We start from the raw sequence: 19,150 nt of genomic DNA on the forward strand, positions 1-19,150 counted from the left end.
ATGTGCAAACTTCCAATATCAATTGCATTGAAAAAGAATTTTTCTATATGAAAGCTGTGTATTTTAATAATGAAATGAAGATCTTTTTTAAAGGTTAAAACTTCATTTAATTTTATGTCTTATAGGGTTTATACTGAGTAAAATATTGTATAACTGTAATAATTCAATTGTAAACCTAAAAATTTACAGCCAATTTTGAAAAAGATGCATCTTAGCTCAGAAAATTGTTATTGAATATGTCAATGCTGTTGTAATGAAATGCTTCTTCTAAGTATGTGGTTATTAAATAAATAATTAACTGGAAAAAAATAAGCAAATAATTTATAAAAAAAGAAATATATATGCAAATTTCATATGGAAACCTGGTACTATGTAATTAATTTTAAAGTTAAAATATTTACAAAAGAAGACAAATAAGCACAAGAATCAGCCAGTCAAGTGTTATAGAAGTTTTAAATCAGCATGTTGCTCACTCGGGGAGAGCCAGCAAGTAGTTTAAATAGGCATGGGGACCAAATAATTTATAAAAAAAGAAATATATATGCAAATTTCATATGGAAACCTGGTACTATGTAATTAATTTTAAAGTTAAAATATTTACAAAAGAAGACAAATAAGCACAAGAATCAGCCAGTCAAGTGTTATAGAAGTTTTAAATCAGCATGTTGCTCACTCGGGGAGAGCCAGCAAGTAGTTTAAATAGGCATGGGGACCTGCTGTGTGTCAGAGGAAGTGGTAGGAGTCACTAGGATGTTGTATTAAGAATAGAGCTGTGGGGCTGGAGAAATAGGCTCAGCCATTAAGAACCCTGGCTGCCCTTGCAGAGGGCCTGGGTTTGGTTCCCAGCACCCACATGGCAGCCAACAACTGCCTGTAACTCTAATTTCAGCAGACCTCACACCCTCTTCTGGCCTCCATGGGTACCTGTACTCATGTGGTGTGTGGTGCACCTAAAATCATGCAGGCACATACACATAAAAGTAACAAATAATCTTAAAAAACAACGATGTTAAGATTATCCATATAGAGAAATACTGGAAGCCTGTTTCACCACACACACACACACACACACACACACACACACACACACACACATTTTAGAAGGATGAACTATCTAAATGTGGAAAGAAAAATTATAAATCTTAGAAGAAAATACAAAATGACTTCATGGAATATTATGCAGTGGTTCAAACAAATTAGAACTACAGTTACTACAGTTATGCATTAGACAAATATTGAAAGCACAATGTTGACATTTTTTAAAGAATCAGACAAAGCAGGCATGAACTATATCAGCATTCCTATACATATGACAAGGCAGGAATGGAATATTTCATGCATGTGGTACTAGCTATTGAGACTCAACTTCATTTCACATGTTTGTTTGAGACAAAGTCTCCCTGTGTAGCCTAGGCTGGCTTGGAACTCATTATGTACCCCCAAACTGGCTGTTCTCCTACCTCAGTATGCTGCCGGCTGGGCTGCCTGACATGACATGTCTCTTTCTAACAGATGAGAAAATATTTCTCTTTTCACTGTGATTTTTCCCCTGAAATCAGCTTCTGTTTTTCCAGAATGTTGGGATGGTTAGTGGAGATACCCTGGGGCTATTAAGAGTGCCTTTAGGGGCTGGAGAGATAGCTCAGTGGTTAAGAGCGCTGACTGTTCTTGCAGAGGACCTGGATTAAATTCCCAGCATTCACACAGTGGCTACAAACCGTCCTTAACTCCAGTTCTAGGGGAATCTGAAGCCCTCTTCTGACATCCGTGGCATTGCATGACATGGGTGCACTCACATGCATGCAGGCAATACACTCATACACATAAAATACAAATAACAAAATATTTTAAAAATATGTTTAAAAAAAGTGCTTTAATGATTGCCTGTGAACTCAGGGCATGAGGGTGATGGGAAAGTTCTGTTCTAGTCACTGCTGACACCTTTCCTCCCTACAATGATCATCTCCTCCTGGCACCTTTTCTTGTGAGTATAAAAAGGGATTAAAAATGAACTATATGAATCTCTATCTTGCCACAAGCAGACAGACAGGCTGGCAGGGAGCTCTGATTACCAGCAGATAACAGCACAAAGCTACTGTTGCAGGGAAGCCCAGTGTAAAGGAGAGGGGATAAAGGATGAAGATGGGAATGTTTGTGTCAGAAAGATTGCATCAAGAACATGGCGACCAGCTTGGCTTCTGAGTCCTCTCTGGCTACAATTAACTTTTTTTCATGAAAAATACACAGCATGATTTGCAGAACCCAGGTCCATCCCAAGGATATTTATTCTCTTCCTCTGGGTTCCCAGCAGCACAGCAAACAGCTAATGGTTGTTATCAGTGTGCATTCCAAAAGTCATATCCACTCCAATCATTTCCAAAAGGCCAAGGATATTCGGGGACAACTGCATAAATGTCCAAGGCTAGAACCAGACAGGGACATTTTTTATATTTTTTCAAAGTGTATTTATAAAAGAAATTGTGTCAACAATTCAGTTAATACAAAAATCTAATAAAAAGAATGTTCTTGATAATCATTGGGGATGAAAATTGAGACAACTTTAGGATGCAATTTGGTAATATCTTAAAAATTAAAATTAGAAGGGTTGGAGAATAGCTAGCACCATTGGGAGAGTACTTGACCAGCATGCACAAAGTCCTGGGTTCAAGCCCTAGTTCTGCATAAACTGGACAGAGTTGTGCACACCTGTAACCCTGAACTCAGGAGGTAGAGCCAGGTGACTCAGAAGTTCAAGGTTGTCCTTGGCTATGTGGAGAGTTCAAGGCCAGCTTGGGATACATGAGACTGTGCCTAAAATAAAATATAAAATAAAATAAAATAAAATAAAAAAGTGATATATCCCTTGGTCCAGGCAACTTTACTTCTAAAAACTTCTCCCTCAAGTTTAGTCTCATTATGTGTGTAAAGGTGTGTGCATAAGGGTGTTCACCAAAGAATTAATTGTGATGCAAAAATTCAAGGACTGTTCAGATGACTAGGGCTTATCAATAGAGAATAGTTAAATTCTGCTCCATTCATGCCAGTAAAGTCTCTCCACCCAATTTCTACAAAACCAGTTGCTGCTGAGATTGTTAGTGAGATTTTCCCAAATCTGTAGATGAATTGGGGCAGCACTAACATTTAAAAACACAGATCTCACCAATTATCATCAGATATATCAACATTTATTTAAGTACTTTAAATTCTCCAGTATCTTTTTATTCATTTCCTGATACAAAAATCTTGGACATATGTTTTTGCAATTTTTTGAATTTATTAGTTTTTTCTCTATCTCTTCTTTCATAATTATTCATTTTAATTTTTTTAAATTTCATTTATTTTATTCTTTTTTCTAATTGCATGTCAGATACTTAAATAATTGCTTTCATTCTTTGCTGATAGTAGGAAGCTGACTCCTGAACTGTATGCAAAAGGGCTTGGTTTTTACTCCCTGTAGGTTCTGATGAAACTGGTTTTTAATCTTTTCTTCCCTAAAAATTCTAGAAGTTTAGTTTGTAGCTGTCTTTTTCACACAAGAGTTCTTTAAGAGTGGCTTTCAAACAACCTAGGGAAAAGACTTTCTTTTTTATCCAATTTCTACTATTTTTCCTAATTCTATTGCAGGCTGATCAGAGAATGAGTTTTGTTATTGCTGTTCTGTGGAACTTATTAAGGTTTTTACTTTCCCTGTGATTTAATATTTATTCAACTTGTATGGTCTTGAAAAGGGAATGTAATCTCTTTTCCCAAACAGTATCATTTGCAATTTATGAATCAGATCTATCATATTTCTATTATATCATCTTCATCTTTGGAAACTTCTAAAAGATTTATTTTTAATTTTTAATTATGTGCATGTGTGTATCTAGGTGTGGATTTGTGCATGTGTACAGGTGCCCATGGAGACCAGAGGAGGGCACTGGATTCCCTGGAGCTGGAGTTACAAGCAGTTGTAAGCCACCTGCCATGTGCTGGGATCTGAACTGGACCTCTTGGAGAGCAGCAAGCACCCTTCATTGATATACTTTGACTGTGACAGGCTGAAATCCATTAAACTTTTCTGTTGCTAAGATGGCTTTGTGTATTTACCCTTATACTCTTTGATTTGTAAAGATTGTTCCCATGGTATTTGTTACAAAGCTATGACTTGTTGTTGTAGATTACTTAGTATTCTCAGAATGTCATTTTTGTCCTGCTTGATGCTCTTTGGCCTAATTTCTGCTTTCTCAGATGCTAAGATCATGGCTCCTGTTTGCTTTCTGTTTGTCCTTGCTTATGTCATTGTCCATTCTTTTGTTCTGTTTTGTTTTGTGACAGGGTCTCATGTGGTGCCGGTTGGCCTAGAACTTGCTATGTGGTTGAAACTGGCCTTGAACTCCTGATCTTGTCTCTGCTTCTTCAATGCTAGAATTAGAGGCTGTGTCACCATGTGTCACCCACTCTTTAATTTCAACCTTTCTGTATCGTGTCTACATGTGCGTGTGTGTGTGTGTGTCTGTGTGTGTCTGCACATGTTGGGCTGGTGTTCTTGTTTTCTGTTGCTGTGATAAACACCATGACCAAAGCAACATGGGGAGGAAAGCAGTTACCTTCCTTATACAGCGCAGGCCCACCTGCTCACGTATGGCACTACCCACAATGGGCTGGGCCCTCCCATAGCAGTTGGCAGCAAGAAAATGCCTCACAGACATGCCCACAGACCAGTCTGATGGAGACAATTCTTCATTTGATATTCCCTCTTTCTAGGTGATTTTATGTTTGCGTCAAGGTGACAGCTGAAGCTAACAGCTGGCTTGCCAGAGTGCCCCAGAGATTCACTTGTCTCTGCCTCCCCTGCACTAGGATTACAAGAATGAGCCACCACAACTGTGGCTTTTTATGTGGGTGCTGGGATGAAGATTGCTTTTTAATGGGCATTGCTTTATAACACAATATGAAATTTTAAATAGGTCAGTCAAATTCATTTATATTTGTTGACATGACAGATATGTTTATATTACTTTGCATTATTTAGTTAATAACTTTAAAATATTTCATTATTGGGGCTGGAGAGGTGGATCAACGGTTAAGAGCACTGACTGCTCTTGCAGAGGACCCAGGTTCGATTTCTAGCACCCAGATGGCAGCTAACAACTGTTTGTAACGACAGTTCCAGGGGATCCAATGCCCTCTTCTGACCCCCTCAGGCATTACACGACATGGGTGCACCTACCTACATGCAAGCAATAAATACACATTAAAAAAATTCATTATCTAACCATGTGTGGTGGGTGGTACACACCTTTAATCCCAGCACTCCGGAAGCAGAAACAGGTGAATCTCTGCAAGGTAGAGGCCAGCCTGGTCTGCGTAGTGAATCCCAGGCCAGCTGGGACTTCAGGAAGATCCCCCATATATATAAAATTATCTGACTATGTTCCCCTTGCTTTATTTCTGTACACAGTCCTGATATTTAGAGGTCTGCAATTTTGCTTCAGTTTTAGCTTTGTAAGTATAACTCTATCAACATAAAATCATAATCCTAATTCAAGTTATCTAATACATTGTTGTTAGCAGGGAATTTCTACAAACAATCTCTTATTTCCAGTTGGCAGTTCTCTTTCCTCTGTTTTATCTGTTATCTGACTGTATTGATAAGAACTTTCTTGAAGTGGAAAGGGGACTATGAGAGAGGACCTGGGGATCTTCAGTGTGGGAGGGGGAGAGCGAGAAAAACGGGGAGGAATTTTTGGGGAGGAAGGGGACCAATGAGGGGGCAGCACGGAGGATGGGGCAGGCTGTGTGGGAGGGGGATGGAAAAGAACAAAGCATTGTGTCATACATGTATGACAAACATCACCATGAAACTGATTACTTTGTACACTAGCTTAAAAATTAATGTAAAAAGGAAAAATACCTTTCTTGCACTTGCTTTTATAGTGTTAAATGTGATTATTTTTCCTTTCCTTCCTTTATCAACTCAAGAATGTTTCCCTCTGTCCATCCTGTGCATGTGTATATGGTGTGTGTGTGTGTGTGTGTGTGTGTGTGTGTGCGTGCGGCTGTGTACAGCTCCTGTGTGTGTATGCTGTGTGTGTGGTGAATGCATGTGTGTGTAGGTGTGCCCGCCCTTTGTGCATGGTGTGTGTGGTGAATGCATGTGTGTGTGTGTAGGTGTGTGTGTGGCGGTGGGGGTTGGGGTGGGGGAGACAACAGAAGACAACTTGTGAAAGTGAGTTCTCTCTTTCTACTGTGTGGGTTCCAGGGATCAAACTCAGGTTGTCAGGCTTGGTGGCAAGTGCCTTTTACTTACCATGTCACCATCTCCTAGAATGTTTTTTAAACTTATCACTTTACAGAAATAGCAAAGGGTGAAATATCTCCCTCTCCCCCCACCCCAAGTGCTTTCCTCTCCTGCTCCCAATATTTTGCTGTTTGTATCATGCCAACACTTCTGAGGCCTCCTGAGCCCCCAGGGGGTAAATGCTTGGATCTTCCACTTTCTCTGCTCCCTCCGCAGGCACCATGGCTTAACAAGCCTGGTGTGCTTAGTGACTGCCAGGCTTCCACCCACTTTTGGTCTCCCAAGCTTGTTTTGACATCCTTTGTCCTGTGTTTTCTTCCCTTCTCTCTCTGTTCTTCTGTATTATACTGTTCTTATGCCTGTGCATTTTGAGAGAGTGGAGTAAAATATATGCATTCTGTCTTCCATATTTAACCAGAGTCCCCAGGTGACTCAGGAATAAGTCTTGTTGAGAAGAAAAATGCTTGCATTAAAAGTTCAGAAGAATAGAAAATGTACCTGCTACATTATCTCAGCCATATAAAATAGGACTTTATAATTTACTAAAATACTATCCTCTGGTTCATATTTTTCAGTGTCCATCATTTTATGCAATAGTCATTTATTTTTTAAAATTATCATCATATTTATTATCGTTATCATTATTTTGTTTTGTTTTGAAATAGGGTCCCATTGTGCTGCCCAGGCTGGCCTGGAACTCCCTACATAAACCAGACTAGTCTTGAACTGGTCATGATTGTCCTGCCTCTGCCTTCTGAGTACTGGGATTACAGATATGCACTACCACTTCCAGTTTATATATATATATATATTTTTTTTTTTCTGTCTTTTTGAGACAGGGTCTCTCTGTAGCCCCAGCTGTCCTGGAACTCACTATGTAGACCAGGCTGGTCTTGAGCTCACAGAGATCCACCTGCCTCTGCCTCCCAAGTACTGGGACTACAGGCGTGCGCCACCATGCCCAGCTCAGTTTACATTAAAAAAATTTTTTTTATTTATTATTTTTATCTTATGAGTACGAGTATATTGCTTGCATGTATGTGAGTGCACCAGTGTTGTGCAATGCTGCGGAGGTCAGAAGAAAGAAGAGGGTGTTGGATCCCCTGGAGCTGGAATTATTGATGGTGGTTACTGCAATGTGGGTGTTAGGAATTGAACTTGGGTCCTCTGCAAGAGCAGTCAGTGTTCTTAACAGCTAAGCCATCTCTCCAGCCCCCCCCCAGTTTACATTTTTAAAAGCATTTTATCAACATAATAAACATTTATACAACATAATAAACATTCTAGTGGACTATTAGTTTTTTTAAAACATTTTATCAACATAATAAATATACAACACAATAAACATGCCGGTGGACTATAACATAGTTATTTTTAAATGAGTGCTTGTGTTAGTCAATCTAGTCATGATAACTAAATGTCACAGACTCAGTGGCTTGAAATTTCTTTTCTCAAAGTTCTGGAGGCTGAATGCCTGAGGACATGGCCCTTTAGGGGAACTGGGAAAGGTCCCCTTCTTGGCTGTCCTCTCCTGCATCCTCACAGGCCATAAAGAGAAATATGATTCTCCTTCCTCATAGAGAACATAACTAGTAGATAAGGGGGTTACCCTGGTGACCTCACTTATCCTCAATCACCTCCTTAAAGGCCCTGTATCTAACACAGTGATGTGAGGGATTAGCATTTCAATGTATGAACCCTGTGACAGCTGTTCATGCCACAAAATAGAATTTTGGGGGGTTGGAGAGATGTCTCAGCTGCTAAGAGCACTGGCTATTCTTGCAGATGACAGGTTTGGTTCCCAGCACCCACATGGCTGCTCACAACTGCCTATAATTCCAGTTCCAGGAGTGCAACACCCTTTCTGGCTTCGGAGGGCATTTCACACACAGGTGCACTTACATACATGCAGGCAAAACACTCATACATGTAAAATAAATATAAATCAATCATCAGTCAATCAATCAATCAATCAATCAATCAATCAATCAATCAATCAATCAATCAATAATTTAAAGCCACAAAATGAAAGCCTTAAGCACTTTGGCACTTTGCAGTGCCTTCCCAACTGCTTTCTTCTGTGTTCTGGGGACTCCTCTTTTCTTAATTTTTTTTTTGGTCTTTTTGAGATAGGGTCTCCCTGTAGCCCCTGCTGTCCTGGAACTCACTATGTAGACCAGGCTGGCCTTGAACTCACAGAGATCCGCCTGCCTATGCCTCCCAAGTGCTGGGATTACAGGCGTGCGCCACCACGCCCGTCTTTTTCCTAATTTTTTGTTGCATGTTTATACCTTATTTTGCTTATATGTTTACCTCCTGTTATGTTATGGCTTGGATACGTCTTCTCAGAATTCATGTTTTGACCAGGTGTGGCAGCATAATCTCAGCACTTGGGAGGCAATGCAGAGGATGAGGCCCATTAAATGTCAGTCTGAGCAAGTTCAAGGCCATCCTGGGATGCATAAGATTCTCAAAAAGATAGAACAGGCCTTGGGATATGACTCAGTTGGTAGAGTGCTTCCCTGGCATGCAGGAGGCCTCCATGGACACTTCACTCAATGTGCATACACACAGATACATGCACATAATAAAGTAAATCTTAAAGAGTTATCCTCTGAGTAACAGAAATCCTTAATTCTTGTATTCTGAAATGCTTTAGTCCTTTTCTTTTACCACTAGTGTTTCTTCTGTTATATGCAATAAGAATTTCTCTAACCTGAGCTTCTTTGTTTTCCTTCTAAAAGCTTTACACATTTGTGTTTTACAAAGAAAGCTGGGTGTTAGTTACTTCATACAGAATTGACTCTTGCATGTGGTGTGGAGTTAGATGTTCATTATAAGTTATTCCACTGGGTCTCCTAATTCTTCACAACCCTTAACCACAGACTGACCTTTCCCTGATGCTATGTGGAGTCACCTTTATCATAAATTAAATGTCTGTGCATGCACTGGCCTGTTTAGGGTCTGACTGGCCTTACACCAGTAGCTCTGTGTTTCCGTGGCTGGAAGTCTATAGTGAATGTTGACACCCATTGGGTGAGTTCGCCTCTCTTGTTTTCCTTCCTCACAAGTGTCTTGGCTATAATTTACTCTTTCTATTTTCACATAAATTTTAGAGTCAGTTTGTCAAGTAATGTCACAAACGCCTGTTGAGATTCTGATTGGAAATAGCATGATTAGTCATCTCTGCAGTTTCTATAATATTGAGACTTTGAGTCTGAGAACATAACATTATCTCCCCATTTATTGGGGTTTCTTTTGTACTTTCACTCGCAGAGGCCTTACTGATAGTTTCATATTCTTATTCCTAAGAGCTTGATATTTTGAAATGCCAGTGTAAATGGTATTATTATTTTATTTCCAGCTTGCTGCTAGTACATACATATATAATTGATTAATGTCTATTAATTCACACTCATCTATTTTACTATAAAGTCTTCTCAAAAAGACCTCCAAAAAGATTTATTTTATTATTTATTTATGTGTGTGTCTCTCTGTGTGTATGTATGTGCGTGGGGGTGAAGTGCCAGAGGAGCCCAGAAGAGGGCATCAACTTTCCTGGAGTTTGAGATACAGAAGGATGTGAATTGCTGTGTGGGTGCTGGGAACTGAACTTGGGTCCTCTGCAAGAGCAGCAAGCACTCTTAACCACTGAGCCACTCTCTAGCCCCTCTAATTCTAATAGTTTATCTCTAGGTCACATTGGCTATTTTATGAGCTCAACGTGTAAATGACACTATCTTTGGCACTTAACTCTTGCAACTTTTATTTCTCATCTTTCCATACTGGAGTGGTCAGGACCTCCATTATAGAGCTGAACTACTGAAAACATCTATTTTTTTATTCTTCTTATCGCAAAGTGAAAGAGTTCTATGCTGACAATCAAATTTGATGAATGAATGCCTTTTTGGGGGATACTACTTTTTTGAAGAATTGATACTTTTATTAAGTGGGACAATTCCCTTCTATTCCAATTTTTCTAAGAGTTTGAAATCATAAGTGGAAATTGAACTTTGTCAAATGAGTTTTCAGCATCAGTTAAGACTTTTTTCCTTTTAATCTATTAATAGAGATAGAACATCTTTTCTGTTGTGGCATGTTTTATTGTTAGAGTTAGCAAAAATAAATGGTGGGAAAAGAGAAAGCTTTGAGGAGAGCTCATTATTACATCTGAGGGAATGTTGGACTCAGGCTGGGGCTGGGACATCTGCTCCAGCTGTGGGGATTCATCTGTTTCTGGAATGTCCACTCATTCTGCAACTATAGAGTTCTCATCTGCCAACCAGAAGTGTAGAATAACCTTGGGGATATTATGGTCACTTTGAAGCATGTAAACTTCAACAACTTATACAACTTCACTCATGGATTATTTTGTGAACACATCTCAAAATCATTTGTTCTTAGTTCTGTTTCAGTTCACCCAAGCTTTCCAGAGAAGGCATTCCCTAAACAGCATTCTCAGATATATCACGTGTGTGTGTGTGTGTGTGTGTGTGTGTGTGTGTGTGTTGGTGGGAAGCTGAGAGGAATCACCTGCCCAGACCATTGGAATCCAATGAAATCAGACCCTCTGGGCATCAAAGTTTTAAACAATCTCCTTAGGGAATTCCAATGTGTGCTCAAGGTTGAGAGCCATTAATCTATATCTTCTTGAACTTGAAAATCTACAGAAACCTACAGAAGGAACCTGATCATTGCAAAGTCAAACTGACAGCAGAACTCAGACTTGTACAAATGAGAGCTGGCAGGATAAATGAAAGAAAAAGGCCATTGAGACGAAGAAGAGGACGAAGGGAGGAGGCACAAGAACAGCAGCGAATCTACTCACTCAATTTTCTCAGGGAGATCTGCTTGGGTCATGCACACACAGTTGACCAAAATAGTGACGGTGATAAATATAGAGAACCAGCTGAGAGGTCCATGTTAAGGAGAAGTCAAGAGTCGCCATCTGCCCTTGATGTCATCAGGCCACCTTGATGCTGAATGCGAAGTTCATAACTCAGATATCAGCTTTGTGGGCTCATTGTGCAGTTGCTGCTCACATCCATTGAGTGCCTAGCTTGGGCTGAGAACTCTGCCGTCACTGTCGTCATCATCATCATCATCATCATCATCATCATCATCATCATCTTTATTATTACTGGTGGTGAGTCAAATCCCCAAGCCCTGTCCGTATTATTTTTAATGCCACTAACCCACAAGTAGCTTTTAGCATCTACTTTAGGATCTGATCAAGCATCATGGCAAAGCTTAAGTAGCTTTTACGAATCATGCAGTCTGTTACCCACGGTGCTGAGACTGTGAACTTAGATCTATCTAACAACAGGCCCTAGGGCAAGAAGGAAGGTAGTGGGCTCCCTTTCTCAAAATGTCTTTCTGGCTGGAAGCTTTCAATTCACTATACAAGGGGACCTGAAATTCTACCAAACAAAAATTTTCTTGAATTCAGAAAGATACAGAAAAGTTAGAGTTAGAGATAAGTGGAGGGTACAACTTTTTGTGGAAATGAATGTAGATAGATTGCTTTCTTAAGCTGAACACAATCACGCTGAGGCAGTGGATTCTGGGTTAGGGTGGTGGAGAAAGGCACAAGGAGTGAATCACTGGTGCTGGAAGGAAGTTCTGAGGAGAATGGGGAATGAATAGTCAGAGAGAGACTCTGAGGACTGAAGATTTGGCCAAGGGATATTCAAAAGGGGAAGGAGACTTTGAAGGGAAGGTGAGTGGCTCTTAAATGTAGCTCTTAAAGAACTATATGGCTAAAATATGTTTAATATCTTGAATACCAATGGCACTAATATATGTAATTTTTGGTTCTTTTGCAGGGTCTCACTATGTAGCCATTGCTGGCCTTGAGCTCACACAGTGTAGACCAGGCTGGCCTCAGTCTTACAGAAATCCACCTATCTCTACCTCCTAAGTGCTGCTATTAAAGGTGTCCATCACCATGCCTCCAGTAGAATGATTTGATAGTTTTAAACAAAAGAAAATAAGAGGAAATTTCAGACTACAAAGCCCTCCCCCAAACCAATTCCTTTTTAAAAAAATCACTTTTTTTTGTCAGGCTTGGTGGCACACTCCTTTAATCCCAGCACTCGGGAGGCAGAGACAGGCGGATCTCTGTGAGTTCAAGGCCAGCCTGGTCTACATAGCGAGTTCCAGGACAGCTGGGGCTACAGGGAGACCGTGTCTCAAAAAAGACCAAAAAAAAAAAAAAAAAACACTTTTTCTAAGTGGGTCAATGTGACAAACAAATTCAGTGACTAGTTGTGTTTAATTCCTATTTCACTAATGGTCAAAGAATTAGAAAGAAAAGTCCAACTTTCACAATCACTGCCTCACAGGAATAATGCATGTTGGATGTGTATGGAATGCAGAAGTGGTTCTTGTTACTTCAATACCAAGAAAGTTAAAATCACATGTATTTCAAAAACCTGCCCAAGTAGAGATGACCCTGTGAGTGAATAGTTACCTTAATATGTTTCCACTCATTGTCTGCTTTCTTACTGAAGATGCTGCCCTAAGGAGATGAAAACTTGACCTCTTCATTAGCTGTGTGACCTTGGGCCATTAATAAAATGCCTTTGAGTCCTAGTTTCATAATCTGTAAAATGGGGAGGCTAATCCTGCTTTGCAGGTCCTGTACCTATGGTGGTGTTTGCAGGCTCCTGTACCTATGATGGTGTTGACACATAGGAAGGAGTTAGCCAATCAGGAGCTGGCTATTATCATTAGGTATTTTTCTGAAGAATCTAGAAATCCAAGATTCAATTCAGAAAATAGAATTCATGCTGGTTGGCCATAAAGATATCCACGGAAAGGGGAAAATGAGTTGTACCTCACTGAGCAGTGTAATTTCACATTGAGTTGCAGGTGACCCTGTGCCAGGCTTCCTAGCTCAGGGATACTGTCCAGCAATCTCCCAAGCTGTCCACAGTGGTGGGGGTTGGGGCTAGGAGAGGAAGACCCTCTCTGTACTAACCTACATGTAGATACAGAGGTTGGCTGCCATCTGTCAGGCAACAGAGCAAGGCTGTTCAGAATACGCACTTCCTGGAAGCCAGAGCTGAGTTTGTCATTAAGAATTTCCAATTTAGACAGTCACCAAAGAAGATCCTTGGAAGGCAAGCAAAAGTCTCTTTTGCTACTAATTTGGCTTGGCTTGAATAAAAACACAAATAAAACCCAAAGTGAAGGTACTTTCTGGTGCTGCTAAAGCAGCCAAGGTAATACAGACACAGGACTAATGTGTCTCTAATTATGTTTCCCTTGGCAGGGACCTTAGAGTAACAGTGTCTTTAACTGCTGGTGGTTTGGGGGTAACTTGTGACACTGACAGTGCCCCATGGTCAATGAGATCCCCTGGAAGATGGTATGTCCTCTGCCTTTCATGGAATGTCCTCTTTGTCTTCTGGGTGGCATTGCTCTTTTGTCTAATAAACAACCATTTCTAACATGGCCAAAGGAAAAGGAAACATAGCCCATGCCTAGTGCATTGTCAAAAGGAGCCTTCGGTTCCTCTTACTGTTTGTTATGTCAATGTATATGCCGGCAGTATACATTGGTAAGGATATACCTGGATCATCCCATAAAGAGGACATCTTTTGGAAGGAGAGGGACCATGAATACAGTGTCACATAGTCCAGGCTGGCCTCAAAATAACTACATAGCTGAGGGTGACCTTGAATTATTGATCTTCTTTTATCCACTTCCCAAGTGCCAAGATTACAGATATGTAAGACCATGCCTGGTTTATATGGTGTTGGATATGGAACCCAGGACTTCATGCATGCTAGAAAGCACCCTAACAACTAAGCTCCATCTCTAGCAAGAGGATATTTTTCAAGTTGTGTTTCCATAGTTATATCCAGGCTAGTCTTCAGTGAACCTGAGTTACCTGTGGCTTATGTAAACATTTCCTCTGTCTTGAGGCTCCTTGGGGTTACTGAGCACATTTTAACCACAAATGGACTAGAGAGCTAACTCAGTGGTTAAAAGAACTTACTACTCTATCAAAGGACTGGAGTTCAGATCCTAGTAGCCACATTGGACAGTTCCTAACTACCTGTAACTTCAGCTCCAAGGGATTCCAAGCCCACATCTGGCCTCTATAGACACCGCATGCATGTACACAAACCCATACAATAATGCATATAAAATAAATCTTTAAAAACAACAACCCATAAATAATGTTTTCAATACAGTGACCTCACTGCCTTAGGATTCAATTGGGCGACAGCTCCACTGCTAACCTTGAAAGGTACTGGACATCATGAACAGAGCCTGATTCTAAATCATTGAAGGAGAAACCAAGCAAAGGATACGAGTGGACAGACACTTTGATGGCCGTTCTTCTGACCAAGTTGAAGGGACTAAATAGCCATAGAGCCCGAGTGGCACTGAACCTGGAAATGGTCCTCCCTTTATTCAGCACCATGAATGTCTAGAATAAAACAAAGCAGAAGTGGATCTCCAGTGAGAAACAAGAATCCTGCGTGGCCTCATCACAGGCTCATGAGCAAGAGGTGCCCAGGGAACCACAATTCATTGATGATCAAGTGGAGGTGCAGAAAGCTAGAGAGGGTCAGGGAGCAAAAGCCATATCTAAATACTCCCAGAAAGAACTTGGTCTCCACAGTTGACTGCATCAAAGCCAACTTACAGGGGATTGGGAGATAGCTCAGCAGTTAAGACCACTGGCTGCTCTTGCAGAGGACCCAGGTTCGAATGTCAGCACCCACATGGTGGCTAACAACCATCCATAACTCCAGTTCCAGGGGATCCAACACCCTCTTCTGTCCTCTGAGGGTACTACATGACATGGGTGCACTTATACACAAGCAGGCATAACACTCAAATAAAAATGAAAATTTTTTTTAATTAAAAAAATACAACCAACTCCCACAAATTATTGAGAACTCTAAAGAGTTTGCTTATACCATGTGTGTATACATATGTTTTTATGCATGTATATAACAGAAACTTATACATGTATCTATCCATCTATTATCTATTGATTATTTATCATCTATCTATCATCTATTTATCTCTGTCTATCTGTAGATATGATCTGGATCTTAGATAGTTCTTAAAGGGTGTGTGTTAAAGGTTTGGTTGCCAGTGTGTGGTGCTACTGGAAGGTGATCAGACCTAAAAGACAAGGAGCGAAGAGAAATAAAGTTAGGTCACTGGAGGTGTGCCCTTAAGAGGATACTGTGACCTCAGACTCTTCCTCTTTCTCTTTGTGCTTCCTGGTGACCATAAGGTGAACACTTTTCCTCTGCATGTACTTGGTTCATGATAAACTGTCTTACCACACACCCAAAGTGACAAGGTTAAGCAATCATGGAGGATGGAAACCTCTGAAACCATGAGCCAAAATAAATCCTCCCTTTAAGATGATTTTCTATGAAATTTTGTCACAGCTAAAGAAAACTAGAACATAAATATGTATATGTAGATATACAAAATGATATATATAATGTTTGTGTGCATATGCATACTGTGATAGTATAACTGTCAACATGATGCAATCTATAAGCACTCAGGAAGGGAGTCTACTTCAGGATACTAAATCAGGTTGGCCCATAGGCATGTCTGAATATCTTGATTACCTTGAGGTTAGAAGACCCAGCCCACGGTGTGTGGCACCATTCCCTAGGCAGGGTACTCTGAACTGTATGGGTCAAAGCCCAATGAGCATGAGCATGCATACATCCATTTGCTCTCTTCCTCTGACTTGAGTGTATTCAGCTCCCTCAAGCGCCTGCTGCCATGACATTCCTACTATTGTGGACTATAGCTTGGAACTGTGAGCCAAATAAACCCTTTTTCTGTTAAGTTGTTTTTGTCAGGGTATTTTATTATAGCAACAGGAAAGGAAACTAGGATGCATGCCATGTTAGAAATTTAAAACTTGGGAAAACTGAAAACCAGGAGCACATAGGCACACCTTCCAGTGGCTGTTGGTGACGACCTCCCTCCCTATGGTTATCACTATATGCTTATAAGAAAACATGACTGAGGAACTGGAGAGGGGTTAAGAGCACTGGTTGCTCTTCCAGAGGACCTGGGTTCAATTCCTAGCACCCACAAAGCAGTTAATAATCATCCATAATGTCAGTAAAGCACTTAATAATCATCCATAATGTCAGTTCTGGGGAATCTGATGCCCTCTTCTGACCTCTGCAGGCATTGCACAACACAGGTGCACTTACATACATGCAGGCAATACACTCATACACATAAAGTAAAAATAAATAAATTTTAAAAAGAAGATATGTATAAGAAAGATGACATCAAAGTATAATTATAAGACAATTTGACCTCTCTAATCCACAAGAGAGTTTGAAAGATTCCAGAGGTTCTAAGATCATACTTGTGAAGACCCCTTGATCAACGCATCCCATCTTTTACTCCCTATGCCTTCTTTCTCCCTGAAAACCTCAAAAGACCCTACTATATATTAGCAAACAGGGCTAGGTCAGGTCTCACCCATGGGAACAGCCAGCTTCCCATGGATGTTCTATCAGTTGTTTGCTTTTGAGGATTTGGGTTTATTAGCTTCTGTCATAAATTTCTTAAAGATTCAAAGAGTGAGTTTGACATGGGTTTTAAGGTTTATTTTTAAGTGTGTGTGTGTGTGTGTGTGTGTGTACACTTGAGTGCAGGTGCGGGCAGTCTCTAGAGGGGTCAGATTCCTTTGAATTAAAGCTACAGACAGTTGTGAGCCTCTGGATGTGGGTGCTGGGAACTGAACAAGGGTTCTCTGCAAGAGCACCATCTCTCCAGTCCCTCTACATGTTTTCTATCTGCCTAGTCTTTAGTAAACTGCCACTTCAACCAGGGGTTTGGACTCCCTGGGCTGGCTGGGACCAAGACTTCCTCTCCAAGAGCTGAGAGCAGATGCTCTTGGACGTAGCTCTTACCCGGCATGTGCTGTAGAATGGGTCCAGGTCCTCCAAGGGCTCCCCGACCAGTTCTGCTGGGAGCTCACCATAGAACCTTGGCAGCTGGTTACAGGCTTTCAAGTCCAGCTGGGGCCGCGGCTTCTCATCCTGGCCTTTGTGCTCTCTGCGCTTTTTTTTCACTTTTTTGGCTGCCCGATGGGCCGCGATTTGCTTCTCAATCTCTGCCAACGACTCTGGAGTGAACCGACGGAAGTTGGTAGTTTTTACGGACCCAAAGGGGAACTCCATCTTTTCATTCTTCATCCGGAAGAATTCGCACTCTTATGAGAGTAAACATAACCACAGAGGTGACTGCTTGCCCACCTGATCTCTCTCCCATCCATCACCTCCCTTTGATTGCTAGAACAGCCCCCAACGCTTGTCTCCAGCTCCTCACCTGACTCAGGGGGCTCCCCGGGAACCTATACCCCCCTGAAGGACTCTCAGGGGAGGCTGTTTATATCGAGGTACCATCGGTATGTCTTGGTCCTGCATATATGAAGCCATTGCTTCTTCACCACTTTGTAACAATCCTCTCCTGTACCCACCACTTTATCTATTTTTCCCCCTTTCATCATTTCTAAGTCACTGGGTTACAGTCTCTCTTCTACACTGAAAGAAGACTCTGGCTCTCGAGCTCCATCTTAAGTCTCATCCTACTTTCTGACAACTTTCATTTGTTGACATTTTTCAATGTTTCCCCCTTTCTTTGAATTTCCTTTGGGTCTCTTTTGTCCATGGCAGAACATTTTCCTCCATAACCAGATTAGATTAGGTTTCCTCATTCAAATCCCAAACCTAGGCCAATCTGGAGCAGTTGAATTCAATTTTCTTTGAACCTTGATTGCTCAAGGTTGAACCTGGCAATGGGTATATCAACACACCCTGGTAGTCAGGTGGATTCTCTAGTAATCAGTTTCTTTTACTCTGAGATATTGTTCTTTCCTGACTATTCCCTGTCTCTTCTTGGAGTAATCTGATGATCACATTTTCTAGTTCATGAAGAAAGTCAGAACTCCTCTAATTTCATGTTACCAAACCTCTGACTTACCTGTATCCTCGCCCTCCTTTCCTTGTGTCATATCAGGGGCCGTGCTCCCCTTATCCCAGCCAGGATAGACCCTTGCTTCCCCCTTAGGATCTTATCTCGTCCCTCTCATGTGTCTCTTACTTTCTTTTCTTGGCTTTTTCCTATCAGTAGTAGAGATGCTTAACTCTTTTTCAACTTTAAAAATATTTGCTTGGGGCTGAGAAGATGGGAAAAGGCACTTGCTACATAACCTGGTGTTCTGAGTTTGATGCCTGGAACCCACGTAAATGTGGAAGGAGAGCACAAACTGTACAACGTTGTCCTCTGACTTCTACCTGTGCACCATGGCATGGTAGTTCACATACAAATATCATGTACACACATGATAATAATAAATAAAAGTTTAAAAATATTTGCTTGATGTACAGCCCACACAGAACTTCCCTTCTCTTGTCTCCTTGTTGTCTGCTGGGTTTCAAAAAGACTTGTTCTGGGGCCGAAGAGATGGCTCAGCGGTTAAGAGCACTGACTGCTCTTGCAGAGGACCCCGATTTGATTCCCAGCACCCACATGGTGGCTACTAACTTTCCTTAACTCTAGTCCCTGGGGGATTCAATGCCCTCTTCTGACCTGAGGCATTTGCATGACACGGGTGCACTCACATGCAAGTAATGCACTCATACACATAAAATAATAATAATAAATAAAATATTTTTTAAAAGAGTTGTTCCTCCTTGCTGTCTCCAGTCACTGACATCCTTAGAGCTTGGCTTCTGCCTGCCCTTCTCTAAAATGCATCCTTGCAAGGACACTAGAGACCTTTGGTGGCTAATTCAGAGGACACTTCTCAGTTCTTTTCTTGATGGTCATATTGGCTGTTTTGATCAC

At 41.0% G+C, this 19,150-nt stretch overlaps 1 protein-coding gene across 4 annotated transcripts in view; it reads right to left on the reverse strand.

The window, feature by feature from the left end:
• Positions 1-17,481, reverse strand: part of Scn10a (sodium voltage-gated channel alpha subunit 10) — a 129,029-nt gene extending 111,548 nt beyond the window's left edge. For all 4 annotated transcript variants that reach the window (XM_008836200.1, XM_008836195.1, XM_008836184.1 and 1 more), the window contains exons 1-3: positions 17,212-17,481; positions 14,608-14,726; positions 11,112-11,192 (exon numbers count right to left, since the gene is read on the reverse strand). In XM_008836200.1, coding sequence (XP_008834422.1) covers positions 11,112-11,192; positions 14,608-14,726; positions 17,212-17,481 — 470 coding nt within the window. The remainder of the gene's footprint in view (positions 1-11,111; positions 11,193-14,607; positions 14,727-17,211) is intronic.
• Between the last annotated feature and the right edge of the window lie 1,669 nt (positions 17,482-19,150).

The sequence above is a fragment of the Nannospalax galili genome, unplaced genomic scaffold, assembly GCF_000622305.1.
Source record: "Nannospalax galili isolate Female #2095 unplaced genomic scaffold, S.galili_v1.0 scaffold951, whole genome shotgun sequence".
NCBI lineage: Eukaryota > Metazoa > Chordata > Mammalia > Rodentia > Spalacidae > Nannospalax > Nannospalax galili.